Raw genomic sequence first — 21,578 nt, forward strand, 5'->3', positions numbered from 1 at the left:
ACCCTCCACCTCCCTCCATTTCCCTCCTGTTCCCTCATGTTCTGGAATGTGGTGGGGAGAGTCTGAGCAGGCTCCCTCCAGGAGGTGGCACTTGGGAGGCTAGGACAAGTCTGCTGGTCACCTTGCATGATTCTCTATTTGTGGGGCACGTGAAGAAGCTAGCAGGTTTGGTTGAGTGTTTTGCCACTGCTTCCCACACTGGCCTCAGTTACCCTTAACTACCTCCCTACAAACCCCTCTGACCAGAGTTCACTGGCCTCCATAGTCATGCTTTGGTCCTCAGGGAAGTTTAAGCTTTTTTCATTGTTACATTTTTAAAATAGGAAACTTCCCCTCCACCCCAGTAAGAGTCTACATAAAAACCTAGATTTCTGCTTCCCTAGAAAAATGGAAAGTTCTTGGCTAGGCTGAGCTGCCTGCCTAGGATAGGGTGCTTGCATTCTAGTGAGCCACAGACCCCAGCCCTCCCTTTTATACCTGTCCTGTTTCACTCCAGCGTGGGTCTTCTGAGCTGATTCTTAGGCACTTGGGTTTTTCCTAGACCAGGAGTCAACCAACTTTTTCTGCAAAGGGCCAGATGATCTGTCATAACCACCCAGTCTGCAGTTGTCGGGCAGAAGCAGCCAATGGATAAATAAATGGGTATGGCTGTGTCCCAACAAAACTTTATTTACAAAAACACACAGCTGCCAGATTTGGTCCATAGAGTATGATTAGCTTAACCTCTGCCCTATACCATCATTTGTCCACGAGGCCTTGGATTGAGTGCTCTTTTGACTCCCCAGGGCATGGCAGGGTGGGGTGAGGTGGGATGGGGTGGCATACGTAAGTCTTCCTCTAGCAGATGACTTCAGAGAGGCTCAAGCTTAGTGGGGGCTGAGGCAAGAGATCCCTGGAGGGCAGGAGCCACCTCAAGCTATTATCCTGTATTCAGTTAACGCTAACTTGTGGCTCACTCAGGAAGCAAGCAGCTCTGATCTCTGGGGCATTAGAATCACCTGGAGCACTTGTTTAAAAACTCCTGGATGAAAAAAATAAAATAAAATAAATAAAAATAAAAACTCCTGGATGGCCCTGAACCCAGACCTTCCAGATGGTTCAGCAATTCTGTAGCTGGGGGTTGGGTGTTCTTGCAGGAGGCCAGGATAGTCTCAGCTTGGCAGAAGTAGAGGCTGTGAGGGACAGAGGGAGCTTGATGACTAAAATGAGTCAGTGCTGTCGTTTTGCAGTTAGGGAAACCAGTCTAGAGAGGGCAGTGACTTGCCCACGACCACTCAGAACTGATGACAGTTTTCATCTTGAGCTTCCAGCAGTGGGGGCAGTGCGGGTTGCAGGTGCAAGCCCCTGAGCCAGGGTTGCCTGGGTGGTCCAGGGTGCTTTTTGAGGTTTTAGAATGTTTCTTCTCCCCCTCAGGCATATGTACATGCCATTCCAGCTCTGGAAAGATGGCAGCCCAGCTGAAGTCCTGGGTGGGGGTGGGGGCGGGGGCCAGCCCCCATGTCCGGGGCTGGTGCCTGTGTTGTCCCGATAAGTCCCTGTCCCATTGTGGCCCCAAGTTCCTGGAGGAAAGCAGCCAGAAGTCGGAGGATGCAGCAGTTGCCTATCTCAGGAGCCCAGGGAGGCGGGTAACACAGGAGCAGTGGGTTTGGGGACTGTGTGGAACGCTGACAAATCCATTTATCCACATACCAGATGTAGTTCTTTGTTTCAAGCATCGGTCTGCAGGACCTATCGGTGTGCGATGGGACACACGTGGCTGCGGGGAGGCTGTGTACTCCTGAGTTCTAGGGACAAACGCTGGATCTGGGGTCTGGAGGGGCTGAGTGCAGCATCCTCACCCACCTCCATGCCGGCCCACCTCCAATGTAAACCCGGAGGTGATTTCATGGTCAGAGCCCCAGCTGAGAAAGGAGACATCTCCAGAATGTTCTAAGAGTCTAGCCACAGGCTCCAAGCACAGGGAAACACCCAACTCCAAGTGTCCTTGGAAAGCTGGTGATAGGACAGGTTCTGAGGGTATAGTCTGGGCCTGGCAGCCTGGGCCCCGTCAGTCTTGCACGTTGGGCTGGGAGCCCTGCCCAGAGGGGTCAGAGGAGCAGGCACAACCGGTGTTGTTTCTGCCGCTGTGCTTTCTTCAAAGCACTGAGCGCAACCTTGGCCGCTGCTCGGAAGACGTCCTCCACGTTCTCCCGAAACTTGGCAGAACATTCCAGGTAGAGTGCAGCTCGGATCTGTTCACAGGCGATCTGGCCCTGGGTAGGGGAGGGGCCTGCGTTAGATGAGGCCTGGAGCTTGGGGCACCTCCTGCCCCCCCACTCACGGATCTGGGGACTTGAAGCTGGCTTTCAGGGCTCTCTGGAGTGTGGAGCCCCCTCCTCCCGGTCCCAGGCCCAGCCCCCGGCAGCCTGTGTGGATGGATGGGAAGGGCCTGTGGTGTGGCCTGAAGGCCAAGGGCGGCTGAGGGAAGCCCATCCCGGCCTCTGCCCTGCCCCCTGCTCTTGTCCCTTGTCAGGGGAAGAGGGAGCCGCATCCCAGCTCTCAAGAACTGGGCCAACTGTGCCAGCCATTATGTCAGCTGGGCCTGTGAGAAGAGCTAGAGGCCTCCAGACACGGAGGGCTTCCTGCATGCCTCTCCCTTGTCCCTCCTCACAAGCTCCATGTAAGCAACAGAGCTGGGCGAGGACAGTAAAAACTAGCTCTCCTTCTAAAATTTACTTTTATTAGTACTTATTCCTTTTTATTAGACTTTCTTATTCATTTTCCTTTGTGTTCTTTTTATTGTCCCATGCTTCAGCCAGAAAGCTGCAGGGTCTGGTTTTGCCTGTGACTCCCGCGGGTCGGGGAATCCTGTGTTCGAACCAGGCCCACCCTCCCGTCCCGTGTGGCTGATGGAACAGGATGGTGGTTAAGGGCTCAGACTCTGGAGCCAGAGTGACTGGGACAGGATCCCGACGAAGCTGCAGGTTAGCTGTGTGACTCTTAACCACTGTGTCACCTCCCTGGGTCTCAGTGCCCACCAGCCCCCTGTATGCTAACAGTCTGCACTTCAGGGTTATAAGGATTAAAGTGAAGTAGGGAAGGAGGGGGAGGAGGGGGGGAGTAGGGAGGGGTAGGGAGGGAGCGGAGAGGGGGCCTCTCCCTGACCTGCATGTAGGTGATGGGCTCCAGCTGGGCGGCCCGGAGCTTCCGCAGCTGCTCCTTATCTTTGCGCAGGTCCGTCTTGCAGCCAATGAGCACCATGGGGGTCCCACGGCAGAAATGTGTGACCTCAGGGAACCACTGTGGAGGGAGAGAATATGCATGGGGGCTGAGACCAGATCCGTGGCCCCCACCCTTGAAGCAGACTGGCTGGGCCCCAGGCCTCACCTTGATGAGGACATTATCATAGCTAGTAGGGTTCATGACGTCATAGCAGATGAGCACAAGGTGGGTGTTCTGGTAGGACAGGGGTCGCAGCCGGTCATAATCTTCCTGCCCTGAAATGGGAAAGTAGGCAATGGGTAAGGGAGGCACCACCTCCTCTGTCCACCCAAGTCCCCCCTCTAGGCTCTAAGGGGTGAAGGGTTGGTGACTCTGTCTCTAAGGCCTCGGTGTGCTCATCTCTAAGACAGGTGGCAGCCCACAGTAGCCAAGATTACAGGGGATAAAACCCATGTAGTGCTCAGAACTGGATCTGATTACAGGGTGATCAGGGGAAGCTGGAGGAACTACTAGCAATTATGTCCATGGCAATTACTGCCCCCCCCCGCCCCCCGGCCCCAGCCCTCAGGTGGAAGATAACAGACTCAGGCCAAATCAGCTCCCCTTGATCAGCAGGATCTTGGAGGGTACCCCCAGGCTGAGAGGTGCATGGCCTTGGGCTGCATTCCTCCTGCCCTTCTGGCAAACCCCTGGAGGAGAGTGGGGGTGGGGGGACCAGCACAGCTGCTGTCAGGCTTACCTGGGGAGACCCACGGCTATGGGTGCTCAGCCCCTCCCCTGTACCCACTGAATCAGATGCCCAGGCTGGGTGTGTTTTTTTTTTTTTTTATGCTTTTTAGTATTAAAAAGTATTTTTTAATTATTAATTATTTGGTATTAAAAAGTATTTTTTACAATGACGATTTCAAACTTGCAGAAAGGTTGTAAAAGGATGCCAAAAACTCCCTTCCTTGGATTCCTGAGTATTTACATTTTGTGTCACTTGCCCTTCGTATATGTAAACACTTGAACTGGCGAGAGTGAGGGGAGAGTGATTTCGGGCATTTTGCTGCTTCACCCCAGGATACTTCCCTCTGGTTTTCTAAGAACAAGCCCATTCTATCACCGCCTGTAGCACAAATGTCAAGCTGGAGCAAACAACACCAGCGGTGTGTTCGAACCCAACCCACAGGCCCAGTTCAGATCTCACTGGTAATGGCCAATAGTAGTTTTGCCCTGGTCCAGAAGCCAGCCCAGGATGATGCACGTAGTCACCACACTAATAATATTTTATTATTCACACAGTGAGAACTGAAGCCCCTTGGACTCACAACTCCCCAGCCACCTCTGCAAAGACAGAAATGTGACTTCCTTCCATTATATCAGACACAGAGGCCCAGGAATCCCCGCCCCTCCCCCTAGCCTGGGGGTGCCTGTGTGGTGCCAGCTTGCCCTCCTGCTCCCTCCCTGCCAACGCAAGGACAGGCCACATCCTGCTCCTGACCCCCAGCTGCTGCCAGGACACTGCCATACTCTCCCTTCCCACTGGCTCTCCCTCTTGATCCAGGACTCCTGACGGTGTGCAATGAACGGGACTCCCAGCTATGACAATGGCTAGGCCAGGAGGACTCCATGCTACCATTTAGCCAGAGTCCTCCCAACACTGTGGAGGGGGTGAGGGGCTGTCAGGGCCCAGTTGACTTGGACTCTTCTGCCCTCATCACCAGAAGGCTGGAGAAATCCTTGTGCAATGGTGGAAACCTGGCCCAGGATGCTGTGCCAGCCCATCTCCTGCAAACCACCCCCTCTCCTGATCTTGGTCCATGTCTTTCTAGACCTATGCTGTCTGATAGGATAGCTGCTAGCCCCATGTGGCTAATTTCAATGAATTAACATTAAAAATTCAGGTTCTCCGTTGCACTAGCTACATTTCTTTTTTTTAAGATTTATTTGTTCAGGGATCCCTGGGTGGCGCAGCGGTTTAGCGCCTGCCTTTGGCCCAGGGTGCGATCCTGGAGACCCAGGATCGAATCCCACGTCGGGCTCCCGGTGCATGGAGCCTGCTTCTCCCTCTGCCTATGTCTCTGCCTCTCTCTCTCATTCTGTGTGACTATCATAAATAAATAAAAATTTTATAAAAAAAAGATTTATTTGCTCAGGAGAGACACAGAGAGAGAGGAGCAGAGACACAGGCAGAGAGAGAAGCAGGCTCCATGCAGGGATCAAGTGATTAATTGCCACACAGGGCTAGTGGCTCCCGTGATGGGCAGCATGGGTGCAGGGCATCCCAACACTGCAGAAAGTTCTGTTGGGCAGCACAGCACCATCATCGTCCAAGCCGTGGCTGGTCTCCCATGATTGGCTGCTGCCCCTCAACAATCCTGTCTCCACCCAGCAGCTGGCTGAATCTAAGACATAAGATCCTGCCTCTCTACCCTCAAGTGAAAACTAACTTCAATAGCTCCCTACTGCCCTTTGTATAAAATCCAAACATCTCCCCAGGTGCCACATGACCTGGCACCCATGGACCCTGACCTTTCTCCCATGCTCCACCCCCCTCACCGTTTCTCAAACCCACCAAACTCCTGTGCCTCAGAGCCTTTGCACTTGCTGTCCTCCCACACCTGGAACACTTACCCTACTCCCTTCCCCCATTCTCTTCTTAGCATTTTATTTTAAAACATTCAGACTGAACATCCACATTATTTCCCTTTTCAGGACAAATAATGTCCTGAAATATCAAATAATGTCTTCTACTTCACAACACCAACACTTTATGCCTTATACACTGTATACAAAGTATACGCTATACACTTTGCCCACAAACGGTTAAGAAATCCTTACAGCCATCACTTGATGGAAGTGAATACTTCGATTTACACAGAAACTGAGCTTCAGAGAAGAGACCCCGCCAGGGCTCAACCCCCGGTTGCCAGTTGAGTGTTCCTTCTGCTGATAGGCAGCAATGCTCTATTTCACTTTGCATTGTGCAAACACAGGTTCTGAGCCTGAGGTATAAGGATGAGGTTCTGAATCCTGGCACAACACACGTCTATTCCCTGTTAGAAATATGGTGGGAATGGACAGTAGTTGTAAAACGGGCCTCCTCGTGCTCCAACAGCTCCCCTCATCCTGACTAGCTGGCTCCTTGGGGAGGACTGCCCCTGTCCTGGGCATCCACCATCTGTGCTCAGACACCGACTGGTCTACTGCCTGTCTCCCCAGGGAACGTGTAAGCGCACAGGCACCATGTCTGTCCTTAAAAAAAAAAAAAAAAAATCATCCCTGGTGCCCAGCAGGCCTCCAGTCAAGCCTGGCCAGTGGTTGTCCAGAGCTGTTCAGCTCCTGTCAGATGCAGCAGAGACCAGGGCTGCAACGTGCAGCAGAGACCAGGGCCAGGGTTTAGCAACGCTGGCCTGTGAGGATTTCGGCAGAGCTGAAACGGGCAGAAGTTGGGCTGCAGTGGGTGAAAGGAGGAAGTCAGACTGGGCCTGACCACCTCCTCTACTCCCTGGCCCCAGAGGCCTCGGCCCTTGCCCATTGATCCCTCTTGCCCAGGCAGTAGCACGGCTCACTCCCTCCTTCCCTTCAAGTCTCTGCAGAAATGTCACCTCCCTCAGGAGAGCTTTCCTGACTGCTGCCCCACGCCTGACCACATTTTTATTATTCTTCTGAGTACATGTCGCTCCCTGATGTTGGGTTTCGGTTTGGTTTTGTCTCTGCTATGAGCACAGAAGTCCCTGCCAATAGGGGCCATCTCTGTACAACCCTCGGCCATATCCCCTGGGACACAGGTGATCCCAGTAACTGGTGAATGAATGAACGAACAAAGGAGTGCGTGGGTGAATAAGGTGTAATGGTCATTTTGGCAAGGGCATTTCACTTCTAAAGCCTGTGTTAATTTAAGCAGCCACCCTGGGAGGTAAGCTAGTTGGAGGAAGTTCTTCCTGCTAGGAGCCCACGTGGCCAGAGGGCCCTTTCTCAAGGTCATGGACAGGTTCCCTGTAAGCTGGAGCACCAGCTGGGTCCTCAGCTCTTAAGGTCAGCTGCTGACCATGCCACTCTCAAATTGCCAAGAACTTTCTTAGGAAGACTTCCCCAGACTTCCCAACTGGCAATCAATCTCTGGACCTTGTTTTCTTACAAATGATTTCCTCACCTGTGAAATAGGTATGTGAGGAGCAGGTGAGCCTTGAGAATAACACTAGGAAGAGTGAATGAATATCAACAATCCGTGCCGGCAAAGCTCCCTCCTTATGAAGGCTCATGCTCCTCATGGCTTCGCTTGAAGCCCACTGACTGCACTAACTCATCATTCCTCACTACAACGCTAACAAGGTAGGGCTGTTGTTACCCCATTTTACAGATGCAGAAACTGAGGCACAGAGAGGTGAAGTGAATCACCTTGAGGTCACACAGCTAAATGGAAGCTCTGTTAAAGACAGATGACTGAAGGTGAGACTACTGGGGGTGCCTCTCAGTCCACTGCAGAGGGTAGGAAGAGGGCCTTACCCTACAAGCCCTAGGCCTGACCAAAAAGGCTGCCAACACAGGTATCTCAAGAGAGGAGGGCTCTGGGAGGGGACGGGCAGCCAGCCCAGATCCTAGCTCCCTCCTCCAGGTTGCCTTCCTGGCTTGACTGTGCCTGGCTCAACTTTTCCCAAGATTCAGTGTGAACCTCCACGTGGGGACCGGGTCTACAAATGATGGATTCTTGGATGCTGTTGACCTCATGTCCCCTTGGGAGATGTGGAGTGTGGAAGAATTAGGCTAGATTCACATTCTGTGACCTGGGTGCCTTCCCTCACTGAGCCTCAGTTTCCTTATCTCTTAAAGAGGGTGATAACCCTACCCCTGATACTGGAAGTAAAGGAACCATAGACTAAGCAATGCTGGACAAAGGTGAAGGACTGCTGCTATGGTTACTATTAAAACAGGAACTTCCAGGGGATGGGGACCTGGGTGGGCATCTAACCCCAGATCTTTGAACCCACAAGCTTTAGGGGGCCCCCCAGCCACAAGGTGATACCATTATCCTCCCCCATTTACCCACACTGATGCCAAGGCTTAAAGGGGCCAAGTCACCAGTCTAGGGGCACACTAGGGCCCCACTCTGGCCTCTGCAGATGAGCTCACATGGAATTACGTGCAAAGGGATGCATTTATTTCTAGTGAGGAAAGGTTTTCTGGGCCACAGCTCCCCCTTGAAGTGGCCCATCTTCCTGACACCGGCAGGGTTGTGGGGCAGGGAGGAAGTGAGGTTCTTGCCTAGAATGAGGGTATTTCCTTTGTGGGAAGGACCTCTGTTGTGGCAGTCATCTTTCTAGGGGTAGGGGTCTCTAAGGCCTAGGGCTAGGTTGAGGAGAGGGTGTCTTTGGGCTACAGGGATCCCCAAATCCCCAGCAGTTGGTCCCCAGCTCCCATCAGGGCGTTGGTCAGGGGAGGGGCAAGGGCAACATGAGAAGAGGAAGCTGCAAGAAGAGGAACCCACTTATCATTATTGGGCCCGCCCACCTGGGTTTCCTCCCTGGTGGGGGGGGGGGGGCAGGAGTAGCTGGGCTTTGGCAGCTCCGACCATGAAGCCGGAGTGTCTTGCAGCTTCAGCTCTTCAAGCCCCCAGAGCTCCTGGCTCCTAGACAGCCCTCTGGTCCTGATTCCCCATCTCAGCAAAACTCCTTTGCCTCCCCCACCCCACTCATCCTATTGTTCCCATCTCAGGCTGGGAAGGGGCCTGTGGTTCCCCACTTCCCTGGCAACCCCCATTCCATCCTGTGCTACCCTAACCCCTGGACTTCACCCCAAGGCCCAGAGGGCTCCATCTCTGGTTGGTGTCTTAACATCCCACCTACCCCCACCTCCCCTCCACTCGGGAAACCAGACAGAACCACAGCTTCCTGCTGTCAAGGGTGTCAGGGCCCCCAGCAGGAGCAGCTGCTCACATTGCCCGCCTCCCCTTCACCTGTCAGCACTGAGAGCTCCATCACCCCTCCACCCACCCTCTCACCGCTAAGGAGTCTGTATCTGCTTCCGTAGGATGGAGACAAGGCCAGACTGGCCTCCCATGCAGACCTCTGTGGTCTGGTCCTGGGTATGGAGAAATTCAGCCTCCCAGGGGTCACCCCTGAACCAGAGCTCTGGTCACGGATGGTTGGTTGGAAAGATACCACTCTGTACCACCCCCACCACAAGGTCTAGCTCATTAGGTTCCAGAACCTTCTACAAAACATTTACTAGAGTTGTCTCCAGCTCAGCCACTCCCCTCACCCTCCTTAGTCTTTTTCTGTAGTTGGTCCCCTGGCCGGCCTTCGTTTTCTGCCACTTATTTTTGTTCTCCATCCACTCACAGGTGGAGACGATCTCACTGCCTTTATCACACAGGCTATGCTCCAAGGGTGCCTCTGCATCTAAATATCTTCTGCATTAATTCTGTAGGCACTGTGCTGGGCAGTGGCATATGAAAGAATGACCCAGTCTCTCCTTCATGTTCCTAGTGACAGGGCTTCCTGGGTCACAGTGACACACCCAGAAGGAGCAGCCACGTTTCTTTCTCCCTGAGTATTCCTTCTTGGGCTGTCCTGTTGACCATGAAGCCAATCTACTTCCCTAGGACTCCACTGAGTCGTTCAACCCCCAGTTCTGTTTGCTGCTTGCCAGTGTCCTGTGGGGAGGGCCGTGCGGGGGAGACTTAAAAATCATGACAACGTTTAGCCCTTCCCAAGAGCCGACCACTGTATTACATATCACATGGGTCTAATTTAATCCTCAAGACTACTTTAGCCCTCGTTATAGATAAGGAAACTGAGGCCCAGGTGTCCCTGATGACACGCAGCCCAGGGAGCCAGGGAGCATCAAAGCCCAGGTCTGATTCCAAAGCATGTGGCAGGAGGATCATCATCGCTGTGGTGGCTATGTGCCTCTGATGACTGGGCCTGGAGCCCCTCCAATCCCTCCCTCAGCAGCTGTGAGAGCAAAGCCTTCCTTATACCAAACAAACTTTCTAGAACCTCCACACAGCAGTCTTCCCTGATAAAATTCTTTTGAGCATCTTTCTCTGGGTGAGGCCACAAAGACCAGAAGTGGTCCCTGTGCTGGGTCCGATGGGGGAGGCTTCTATGAGCAGTGAAGCCCAGGGATCTGACAGGAGAGGCCCTGAGGGTGAAGGACAGAGAACGAAAACCTGCCTGTGACTCTCCCTGCCTCCCCAGCACCCCACCCACAAAGTGGGGCTAATGGACCTGCCCCTCCCTGGGTCCCCGACAGGAAGCATGTGAAACTAAACGTGTAGCAGACACACTATAAGTTTTACTGCTCTTATGGTTACACCCCCAGGGAATTTCTCAGCAACCTTTGGCTTTCTTAGTTCACAGGGCTGGAAGCAGGGCCCTCATCCAACAAAGGGGGAGTCCTTTAGAAGCCACTACAGGGTGGACCCCACCATACAGTAAAGGCTGCCAAAATCAGGAACAGAAGAGGGGTCTTGGGATGGGACAATCCCTGTTCTGATTCTCTCCAGAGTGGAATGAGAGATGCTACTGGCAGCCTTGGGGTGGGGGATGGGCTCCATCCAAGGCCAGAGGAGACTTCTCCTCATACATACAATGCTTGGCTGGCAGTGGACGGGGCACCTGATGACGAGCTTCCACGCAGGCCACTAAGCACTGAGTCACAGAGGTTGGGTGAGGTCCCACCTAGGGATCTTAACCTTTGTCCTCCAATGCTGGTTCAACCCAGAAGGGGATTGATTAAGGGCAGGATGGAAGCTCCTTGAGGACACTCTGCCTTCACCCACAACAGCCCACAGCAGGGACTGATAAACTGACATGAGATTAGCATAAATCCACATGCCTTAGGAGCTGCAGGTGGCAGAGAGAACCTTATTCTGGACTTGGAGCTCTGTTCCTTCCGCAGTGCTTGGTTTATCCCCAGGAAACCAGGAAGACACAGAATTGTAGCCAGAATCCTAGAACCACAGGCACAAAAGTGTAGACCACAGACTTGCAGAACTAGGTACTGTAGCCCATGGAATCTCAGACGTGTGGAACTCATCATTTATGTCCACAGGACCCTGAAGCCTCAGGACTGTCAACCACAAAATCCTGGAGTCACGGGCTCTGATATGTAGCTCAGAGGATTCTAGAACCAGAGAACCCAGAAATTCAGCCCACAGAATCCTAGCACCAGGGGACTCAGATCTGCAACCCACAGAATCTTCAGAGACCACAGCACGCAACACGCGAAATCCCGGAACCATGGGAAGCAGAAGCGATGCCCACGGTTTTCTAGAACCAAAGGAGGGGAACGAAGCCGTGGGTTCTCAGCACACAGCGCTAGGAGGATGGCCGAGGAGCTCGCCTCATTCAAGTGCCCTCCCTTTCAAAGACGAGCGAGTGGGGCCCTCTGAGCCTCCAAGGCCACCCTGCCAGCGCCCCTCCGCGACCGTCAGGGGTGATGGGAGGTCTGAGTCCCACAGAAGCTGGCGGGTGGGGATGCCCGGAGGGGGATACCCGGGCGGGGGAAGCCCTGGGCGCACCCGGGACCCTCGCTGCGCAGGCGCACTCACCCGCGGTATCGTACAGGTTCAGGGTCACCTCCTTGCTGCCCACGGTCACGCTGGCCGTGTATTTCTCGAACACCGATGGGGCGTAGTCCTGTCGGAGAAGGGGTCGGCTGGTTCTCACGGGGGCCCGGGGGCCAGCTGCACCGCCCCCCGTCACCCGATCCAGCTCGGCTCCCCTCGCGCGGCTGGACTCTGGAACTCCCGAGGGGCGCCCCGGGGTGGCGACTGCCTCTCCACGCGCAGGGCGCCGGGGAGCCGGAGGTCAAGGCCGTCCGGCGCCCGCGGTGGTCCCAGCCCGTTTCCCCACCGCAGCCCGACCCCCACCAACTCCCGCGGCGGCCCCACCTCAGGGAAGGAGCCCTGGCTGTACACCATGAGCAGTGATGTCTTGCCGCAGCCGCCGTCGCCCACGATCACGATCTTCAGCTCCTTCCTGCCCGGGCCCGGACCCGGGCCCGGGGCCCCGGGGGCGTCCATGGCCGAGAGCAGCCGGCACTGGCAGCCGCGCGGGGCAGACCGCGGGGCTGAGCAATCCGGGGCGGGGCCAGAGAGACCCCGCCCATGTGTGCCGGCATCGCCTCCGCCAGGCAGCCGCCCGGGCCCGCCTCCCGGCCTCGCCTCCCGGCCTCAGTTTCCCTTTCTGTTAGGGCCCCGGCCCGCGCAGTTCACCTTTCATTCCCGGGGAAACTGAGACGACTGAGAAGCGGGGCTGCTCGGTCTGAAGCGCGGCTCCCGCTTTCTCCCTTGCACGTCAAGGCGCGCGCCCCCCACCGACCAGATTCGATCGTTTCCGCCGTTCCCCCCGGGGCCCCCCGATTGGCAGGCCCCGCCTCCTGGCGGAGACCCTCTGATTGGCCGGCTCGGCCTCCCCCGTCGGACAGGGGCCCTTTGATTGGCGGACTGTGGCCCCAGCACCAGGGTTCCAGAAGCCCTCGGTCTCCAGCTCTAGGAAAAGCCCCCTAGTTCGCCCCGCCTCAGCTGCGTGGCCTGGGGCAGTCGGTTTCTGGGCCGTTTCAGGCAAGATGCTGGGGGAGGGGGGGGCGCGTCTGCCCACCCAGCCCAGCCCCACGGGCGCCAGTGGGGGTGCGGGGTGGGGAGTAGCAGTTCCCCTCACCTACCCCCCACCTCCCCGAGAGCACAAGGTGGACGTCTGGCGCCCCCTGGCGGCAACCGCCCTGGGGCGGGCGGCTTGGAGAGCGGGTGAACGACTCCAGAACAACACCCTCTGGGGGTTGGCCCCAAACCTCGCGGGCGGAAGCCTCTTTCTAGCACAGGCCAGAGGCGTGAACCGAGGAAGACACCGTCGAGGAAGGGTTGGGGAAAGCCAGGGCAGATCTCGTGAAGATAAACTGGGACCCCTGAAAACCCCCCATCCCACCCTGAAATGTAATAAAGCGCTCGCCAGCCAGCAGCCACGTGTCTTCATCTCAAGAATTCTCATCACTCCTCCCACTTCCCCGACAAAAACAGCTATTTATTGAGCACAATGTGCAGGTACTATCGGGCGGCTGGCTGAGGTCGCCCCTGCCCCCCATTCCTTCCCTCCCCGCGACTCTGGGCCAACCAACGGTCCTTTGCGCAAGCCAGGCCAGTTGTTAGAAGCGGCAGGGGACACCCGGAGTCGGGGTGCAGCAAGCCGGCATTGAGGCATGGCCAAGTGAGACGGGTCCTACCGGCAGGAGCAGTCTCCTCAGACAGGGTTGGAAGGATTCTCGATCTCCTGGCCCCCGGGGAAGATTTTCAAGCTTCAAGTTCTCAGCAAAGACTAGGTAAACTACTTCACGGAGGAAACCGCCAACCTGGCAATTCCATGAACACGGGGTAGGTTTTCAGCAGATGCAAGATAAGGTCTGACCACCAGAGGGCAGCAGCGACTGCCCGTCGAAGCTCACAAATAAAGAGCCCAGAGCGGAGAAAAGGAGGTTTAAGTCCCAGCTGCAGGTTAAGGGAGTCTCCTATGCTGTCATGGGCCAGAGGGCCACCTGCTGGGTCAAGCACCCCCCACACAAATTTACAGCAACTCATTCCTTTTTTTCCAACACAAATTTATTGAGAGGCAACCATGTTCCTGCCTGCAAAGCAAGAAGTCTTGGGGAACAGTCTAAAGGAGTCTGGGAGATGTGAACAATTTAGAGATGAGGGCTTAGGGAAGGTCGAACCTAAGATAGGCAATGTTGAGAGGGAAGACCAATGGAAGCAGGATGGGCACCCTGGGCAAAGGCATGGTGGCTGGAAAACCCCATTAGGTTCCACGGTGCCTGAGAGTGAGCAGGGAGGCCAGACAGGGTTGTCAAGGTAACTGGAGTCCAATCAGGGAGGGCCTTTCTGCCAGGCTCAAGAGAGGAAAGCTCCTGAAAAGAAGTGCCCAGCCAAAGCCAGGTACTCAGGCTCTCTCTGGTGACCTAAGAGGAGCTGTGGCTAGCTGGTGAGGCAGGGCTGGGGGTATGTGTCTGTAATGGCAGCCTGAGGCCAGCAGGAGATGAAGGATGAAGGAGACCTCCGAATGAGGGGAGAACCACTTACCTTTCCAGCCAGCCCTGGATCTGACCCTGAGGCTCAGGGAGGGCCTGGAGGGCAAGAGAATGAGGACCTGGGGGAGATTCAGTTAGGAGGGTCAACCCACTCTGAGCAAACTGCCACCTGGGGGTTAACCACACCTTCTGACATTCCTCAAAATCTGGGATCTCAGTTTCCATTTTCTCTCCTGAGAAATGGGGCTCCGATCTCAACTTAAGACAGAACACATGGCTTCCACCAAACTAGGGGGTGGGGGGCGCTCGGGGCGGAAGAAAAATGAGGCTTCCCGGCCCTGCCTGCATGCAGGCAGAACAGCTGACACTGGCCCCGGCACACCCACCCACCCCTGCATCACCAGGAGGCTGGCAGAACCCCAGCCCCACCCGGCCTGGAGTGTTTGAGTTGGACTCCGCTCCAGTGGTGCAGGGGCTGGATCTGTACCTAAAAATACCCAGGAGCCAGGCCAGCTGCTGAGAGCTTCCTCAGAGGCAGCTGGGCCAGGGCAGGCCCGCTGAGCAGGGCCAGCTCGCATGCTCTGGGAGCCCTGCTCCCTTACCTGAGACGTTCTGAGGCCCCAAGTCATTCACTTTCTATTCACAAGGAATTCCTGGAGAGGTTTAGGAAAGCAAGCAAGAGTCCTTAAATTGGTTCTTGCCATAGAGCTGTTGGACACCGAAGCCTAGGGGAGCACGCCAAGTAGCATGAGTGGCGTGGACTCGTTTGGCCTGTGCCTCCCGCCCTAAGGCCAGCTGAGCCCAGAAGAGAAATAAGGGCCAGATCCACTTCTGTCTTGTCGGGGCAAAGTCTGACCAAGCATAGGTTAGGATGTGGAAGTTAAGGACAATTCTTCCAGCTTCTCTTGCCCTGGTACTTGAGAACATCCTAGGAGGTCACCTCACTCCTGAGGGGTCCTCCAACCCAGCGGCCGCAGAAGAAATTGAGCTAATTCTTTGAGGTACCAGAGATGGGAGGTGGCCAGGGGCTGACTGTGAGTCAAGGACTCTCTCCAGGGCTCAGTACCTGGCGGTGCTGGTGGGGAGGTCGTGCTGGAACACAGAAAGCTCCCCCTCACAAAGCCAGACTCAGAAACAGCTCAAAAGGTCATCGTCCACATTCCTCCTGCTTCACATGGGGAGACCTTAGCTTCCGGAGGGGCGGGGACTTGCTGCGGTCACTGGCCAGTTGGAGACCTCGCTGGACCCAGGCGGCCTCCAAGATGGCGGGGCGCCTCCTGCCACAGTCCGGGCAGAGGCAGTCTCCACCCAGAGGGTCTGAAAGGTCGTATTCCAGGCTGGGGCTCACGCTGGATGGGCCGGAAGAGGCGGGACCCTGGTGTCCAGTAGCAAGGCAGGTCCAGCCACCTCCCAGCCTTGGGCCGCCCTTCCGCTGGCGTGGCCCTCTCCAGGCTGGCCCCACCGGATTGGCGCCAGGAGCGCCCCGCCCGGAGCTCGCTCCGCGACTAGGGGGCGGGGCCGACCCGAGCGGGGAGGGACTACACAGCCAGAGGACAGACAGGCTGCTCCGCCTCTCCCTGCCCCATCTCCCTGCCCCAGGTGATGGGGGTGGGGTGGGGGTACAAAAAAAAAAAAAAAAGGTGAAAGAAGTAAAAAAGAAATGGAAGTGAGGAGGGAGTATGACCCTTACAGGTCGTTAAGGGCACCTCTCCTTCCCCAAAATCATACCCAGACCACAGTTTAGCACTAATTGCTCCCTAATAGTTCCGAAGCCGGCTATGGCTCTCCAGCCTGGGGCTGGGAGAGGCGAAGTTTAAATCAATTATTTAACCACCGGACGCCCATGGGACAAAAAGACCCCCGTCTTTGGGAACCCTAAGGACTCTATCTAAAGGGTCAGAGGACACCCTCAGGCAACACGACAGTCACCTGAGGATCAAGGGGGTTGAATCATCAACTCAATAGCAAAACCAAATTTAAACCTCAAATTTTGGGGCAGCCCGGGTGGCTCAGCGGTTTAGCGCCACCTTCGGCCCAGGGCGTGATCCTGGAGACCCGGGGTCGAGTCCCACATCGGGCTCCCTGCATGGAGCCTGCTTCTCTCTCTGCCTGTGTCTCTGCCTCTCTCTCTGTCTCTCATGAATAAATAAAATCTTAAAAACAAACCTCAAATTTTAGGCCAGTGTGAAAGGAAGAGGCCCATGAGATATTAAGAACGTGAGCCTCATCAACTTTTAGAAAGTGCCCCCCCCCAGCCCCCGTGCGCATAGGGGCAAAGTGTCGTGCCAGGTGCACGGGAGGGAGCCTCCTTCCTCCCCCCCCCCACCCCAGCAAAGGACAAGATGAACCAACCCCAGCTTATCTGGGACTGGAGACCCTCATAGAGCCAAGGGAAGGGGGCCAGAAGGAGTAAAGAGCACCACACTGGCTACTTTCAACCAGACTGCTTTCCCAGCCTCCTGGCAGTGATGCCAGCAGACAGCTGGCACGAGAGGAAGCCCAAAATAACCCAGACAGCTGGGGTGGGAGGGGGTGCCATGGACACGGGTGATGGGCTAGAAGTCAAGACACCTGGAACTCCACCCTGTCTACCACTGGTGGCCTCGTGACCTTGGGTGAGTCACTTTTATTCTCTGGGTTTTGGGGGGAGTGACCCCAAATCATGACCCCATTATGGGACAGTCGGTGAGGCTGAGGGGAGGCCACCATTCCGACTCAAACCACACAGAAGGAAAAACGGTGCTGGCTCCCTGCCTACGGAGAGTCAGTCTTCCCCTTTGCCCCAGGCTTTGCCACGTGCCTCGGGGGTGGGTTGGTGGGGGAGGAGCTCGCAGACAGCCCAGCCCCCACTCCCTGCAGCCACGTGGGAAAGGAGGCCAACTAATGTGCAGCCAGAACGTGAGGCCAAGCCCCCTAATCACACTTACGCCTACCACTCCCGTTTCCAGTCTGCATCTTTATTATCGTTTCACACTGGAGACTCGCCCAAGGTCACCAGAACAGCCACAGGATTTAGAGCCTCCCTAGATTAACCGCCAGGATGGCTCTCAACAAAATCTCCAGGTCAAGCCTCGCCCCTCCCCCAAGCTCTGGTTTAGCCTCCACATTGAGGGGTGGGGCAAAAGTAGGCAGGGCTCATCCCACAAGGAAGCCAAGCCTCAGCCCAAATGGGGGAGTGGTGGGGATCAGTGGCACCTGGACCCAAATGGTTCATCAAAGTAATCCCTAACTGGAGATCACATGGGGAAGGGATCAGAGATCAAGGGCCACGCCACCTCCAGCTGTGGAGTTTCCTGGAGACAGTAGTTAACTATGTATGAGCAGCCAGCTCTAGTATCAGAATAGGGAGAGAGTTGCCATTATTGGGAAGCTAGCGTCTCCGTCAAGCACTGAGCATGGGGTTTCAAGTGCACTAACGCCATCCTCGCCATACCTCCAGGTGTTACCCAGCCCAGAGGTTCTCAAAAGGTGTCCTCAGACTGCAGCCATCAGCATTACCTGGGAGCTTGTTAGAAATGCAAGTTCTCAGGTCTCACCTACTGAATCAAAAGCTGTTGGACTGGGCCTTGGGAGACGTTTGTAACCAGCAGGCTCAGGGCTGGGAATCACTGACCTAGCCCCATTTGAGCAATATAGGGAAACGGGCTCAGAGACCAAGCAGCTCATGCAAAGTCACAGCACGTAAATGGCCAGCCAGGTTTCAAATCCCGGGTCTGATTTTACAAACAGTATTCTTTTTGAGGGTGGTGGTGGTGCAGAGAATCCGTGGGAATTCCAAGGAATGGGGAGAAGAGTCAAGAAACCTCTTTCTCAGAGGAAGCTGGCCCAAAACTCAGGTACTTGTGTTCTCCACCTCCCTAGCAGCTAGACATCAGAGGGGAAGAGGCCAGCTCACACAGTCACCCCACACGCCCCCACTCTGGGCAGGAAGGGAGGGCCGGAGCAGGGCCGGGTTTCCTGGCAGCAGACACTACCTTTCAGAAGAGGCACCCAGGGCCCTCTCCCACCACAAAACACACAACTGGTAAATACTTGCAAGTGCAGCCTCCTATGCCGCTCAAGACTGCAGAGAATTGCACACCCCAAACTCTTGACAACAGAAGCTGACAGGCGGGGATGGATGGACCTACCAGGGAGCCGATTTCACACACATAGTCCCACACATCTGTGTGGGGGAGAGGCTGCAGAACCAGCCCAGCGGGTTTGGGGTGCTCACCCTCACCCTCCCTGAGCTCCCAAGCCCCCCGAATCTCCCTGGCAGGCTGGGAAAGGACTCACACCTACCTTCTTGTCAGAGTGACATTAGGCCTGCTCGTGCTGTCCAAAGGAGAACAGTTCACTCTGGGGGTTGGCCAGGCAGCTGCCTTTTCTCCAGCCAAGAGCCTGACAGAGGAAAAAGTCGGAGGGTTTGTTCAGAGAGTGGACAGCCACAGACCGGGCAGGGTCTCCTGGAGGGAAAAGTCGCCTCACGAAAGCCCCCCCTTATTTCATCTGCCCCGGTGGCCCTCACTCTGGAAGGGGTGGGGGTGGGGGTGGGGGTGGCTGAGTCACGAAGTTCAGCCCCGGCGACTAGCAGCAGGAGGCGGCTCATCTGCATTCCCAAAGACCCGCCCGGTCCGCATCCCCTCCCCGAAGCAGGGCCGGAGACGTGAGGGCTTAACCCGAGCCATCCGCCCGGGGGGGTCCCGGGGAGGGCCCGCTCCGCTCTCCCAGGCCGCGCTCCTCCCCCGCCCCCTCCCGGCCTCCAGGGCACAGGGTCGGAGGGTGTGCCCGGAGCCGCCAAGCCGGGACGTCGGTGGCTCCGCGGGGGCCTCGAGCCCAAAGTGGGGACAAGGGGGCCCCCGCCCCTCGGGCTCGGCCGTCGCGGGCGCCGAGGTCCGGGCAGGCGGCGAGGCGGCGGGGATCCGCCTGGGGTCGGGCCCCGAGGGAGGCTTCACCCCGCCGCGGGCGCGGGCGCGCCGGTCCGAGTGGGGGAGCCTCGAGGCCCCGACCGGCCGCGCCTCGCAGGGAGGCCTCCTCGTGCCCGCGCGGGCCCCCGGGTCCGGCGCGGGGTCCGGGACGGCGGCGGAGCCCGCGCCCGTCGTCGAGGCCTTCCCCAGCCAGGGGCGTCCATGCGGGCGGCGGCCTCCCCTCCCCCCGGCCCCGCCGCCTCCTTCCCTCCTCCCGTCTGGCGCGCAGCAGCCGCCACCGCCCGAGCCGCGGGCGGCGCGCGAAATGGCGCCCGTCTGGCCGCCTCGCCCGGCGGAGGCGGAGGCGAGCGCGACGCCCCGGGGCTCGCGGCCGCAGCCACAGTCCCCGCGACCACCCTCCGGCCTGGGGCGCTACGCCCTGCGGGCTCTCGGGCCGGCCCGGCGAGGGGCCGCCGTCCGCCCGGACCCCCCAACGACAACTGGGGAAGGAGGGAGGAGGGAGGAGGGCGGCCGCCATTAGCACTTGCAGCCCGGCCCGCCCGCCCGGCCGCCCGCCCGCCGGCCCCGGCCCCGGCCTCGGCCCCGGCCCCGGCCGGCGGCTCAGCTCTGAACCTGAAAATAAAACTCGTGCTTGGGAGGGAGGAGCGAGCGCGGCCGGGAGAAGAGGCAGCGCTCGGTGGCAGGCGGGAGAGATGCTGCGTCATGGTGCCAACATGGACGCCGGCCTTTTGTCCTGTTCTGCTTCGGAAGCGCAGGCACGCCCCGGAGCCCCGAAAAGCCGGCTCCGGAGTGCGAGCCCCACCGTCACGAGAGAAAGAGGTCCTAGGCCGGGCGGGGAGGCCTCCTCGTCTTTTGAGCCCCCCACCTCCAAAAACACTTCAATTTCCTCCTCCCCATCAAGGCTCAGACCTAGAAAAGCTAGAGGGACGACCGCAGGCGGCTCCCCGGATGCCCGAGCTCGCCGGGGAGACCCTCCCCTCGCCTCCTGGGCAGAAGGGGCCGAGGGTCTGCGGAGCCCTCGTCCCCCCACCCCTCCCCCCCCGCTGCCAAACATAAAGCTCCAGAAACCTCCTTCTCCCCTCAGCTCCCAAACATCTGCAGCCCTTGGCCTGCTCGAAAAAAAAGATTTCCTCGAAGGGGCAAAAGGCACTTTTTTTTTTTTTTTTTTTTTTTTTAAACTTACCCGCTCAGCCCGGTGCCATGGAGCCTGGAAGATCAAGCTGGGCGTAGGTTTTGGACGTGTTATGTAAAAAATATCTTGGGGAGGGGGGGTTGTTTAGTTCGGATTATTGGAGGGGAATGGTGGTGTCTTTCTTGTTGTTACCTTTTTGTAAGTTATACTCTCATGGCATTTTCTGCTCCTTCCACTTCTGCAAACTTTCCAGGGTTGGGTTGGCAAAAGGCGGCTTCGCTGAGGACTGTTTACTGCTCTGGATATAGCAATGGTGTGATCGTCATTAAGAGACAAAAGGCGAAAATATACAGTCAAATCAAACAAAAGGCAAAAGAAGCACGGCCATCCCAACCAGCATAGAAAATACCCGCGAGTTAACGTTGGTGTTTGGCTCGAACCAGCTAGGACTTGTTTTCCAGTTTTAATCTAGTTTCCTGTGACGGCTTTAGTCTCTGTACACAAAGAGAAGGTCTTCCTTTCCCTCACCCACCCCCCTACCAAGACGAGAAAAACAGAGCTGTTTTTCTTCAAATAGATCGATTTTCAAAGAAAGTGTACATGTTACTGGGAAGAAAACTGACTAGCATTTATTGCTGTAAACATTTTCAAAAGCTTAAAGCTAAAACCTTAGCTTTATAGAAAGCAAAATCGTCCAGAAGCATTTTTAACTGGCTTATATTAGACAAGAGCGACAAAGACAAACATGCAGATGAAGGTTCAGAAAATTAAGGACATCTCAGCAACATTAACATAGAAACTGCACTGCATAAGGACAGAATGGATTGGGTACTTACAATGTAAAAAAAGGTTTTTAAAAACTTAAAAGAATAACAACTGCTTACAATTTTTTGTTGCTGCCATTTCGCTAATCCTACAGCTATACATTTAAAACATTACCTTGTTAAAAAGAGAGCAGAAGGAGTTAATAAGATGGCCAGGCTTAAGTGTTTAATAGAGGAAACTATATATATTTAAAAATTTATTGTTCAGTCAAGAGAATACAGATTAAGACAGCTCCAAGCTCCCACCCACCCACCCAAGAAAAAAAAGAGGAAAAAAATTAAATATGTCGTTTACTTAGGTTTTTTGGAATTCAAAATTGTTAACTGCTGACATTAATGGTGTGCTATGACCTAGTTATACAAGACAAAGATGGATTCCAAGTCATAAGGAAAAATCCAGATCTTTTTAAAAAGTCTTCTTCATTCTTCCAACTGTGAGTCCTTTAGCCTGTTGACAAATGTTAAACACAACACTGAGGCGTCCTGAACTGGATGGTGGAGTCA

The 21,578-nt window shown here is 55.9% G+C and overlaps 1 protein-coding gene across 3 annotated transcripts; it reads right to left on the reverse strand.

The window, feature by feature from the left end:
- Positions 1-643: 643 nt before the first annotated feature.
- On the reverse strand, positions 644-19,659 carry RHOF (ras homolog family member F, filopodia associated). Of its 3 annotated transcripts, XM_055322156.1 has the most exons (5): positions 12,083-12,399; positions 11,741-11,828; positions 3,367-3,476; positions 3,145-3,279; positions 644-2,252 (listed from the first exon to the last, which is right to left on the reverse strand). In XM_055322156.1, exons 1-5 carry the CDS (start codon positions 12,212-12,214, stop codon positions 2,088-2,090), a joined length of 630 nt encoding a protein of 209 aa, XP_055178131.1. In that variant the 5' UTR covers positions 12,215-12,399; the 3' UTR covers positions 644-2,087. The 3 variants fall into 3 exon arrangements, 1 of the variants encoding a protein (XP_055178131.1); XR_008664042.1 differs by lacking the exons at positions 644-2,252; positions 3,145-3,279; positions 12,083-12,399 and adding an exon at positions 18,493-19,659 and having other exon boundaries at positions 3,440-3,476; XR_008664043.1 differs by lacking the exons at positions 644-2,252; positions 3,145-3,279; positions 11,741-11,828; positions 12,083-12,399 and adding an exon at positions 18,493-19,659 and having other exon boundaries at positions 3,399-3,476.
- Between the last annotated feature and the right edge of the window lie 1,919 nt (positions 19,660-21,578).

The sequence above is a fragment of the Nyctereutes procyonoides genome, unplaced genomic scaffold (genome assembly GCF_905146905.1).
Source record: "Nyctereutes procyonoides isolate TBG_1078 unplaced genomic scaffold, NYPRO_anot_genome, whole genome shotgun sequence".
In the NCBI taxonomy this organism is placed as follows: Eukaryota; Metazoa; Chordata; class Mammalia; order Carnivora; family Canidae; genus Nyctereutes; species Nyctereutes procyonoides.

Coding starts and splice junctions, on each gene's coding strand:
- RHOF (XM_055322156.1), bottom strand. CDS start 12,214: ATGGACGCCCCCGGGGCCCCGGGCCCGGGTCCGGGCCCGGGCAGGAAG. Junction 3,280..3,366: donor ATGATAATGTCCTCATCAAG/GTGAGGCCTGGG, acceptor CTCCCTCCACAG/TGGTTCCCTGAGGTCACACA. Junction 2,253..3,144: donor AGCCCATCACCTACATGCAG/GTCAGGGAGAGG, acceptor TCCCCTACCCAG/GGCCAGATCGCCTGTGAACA.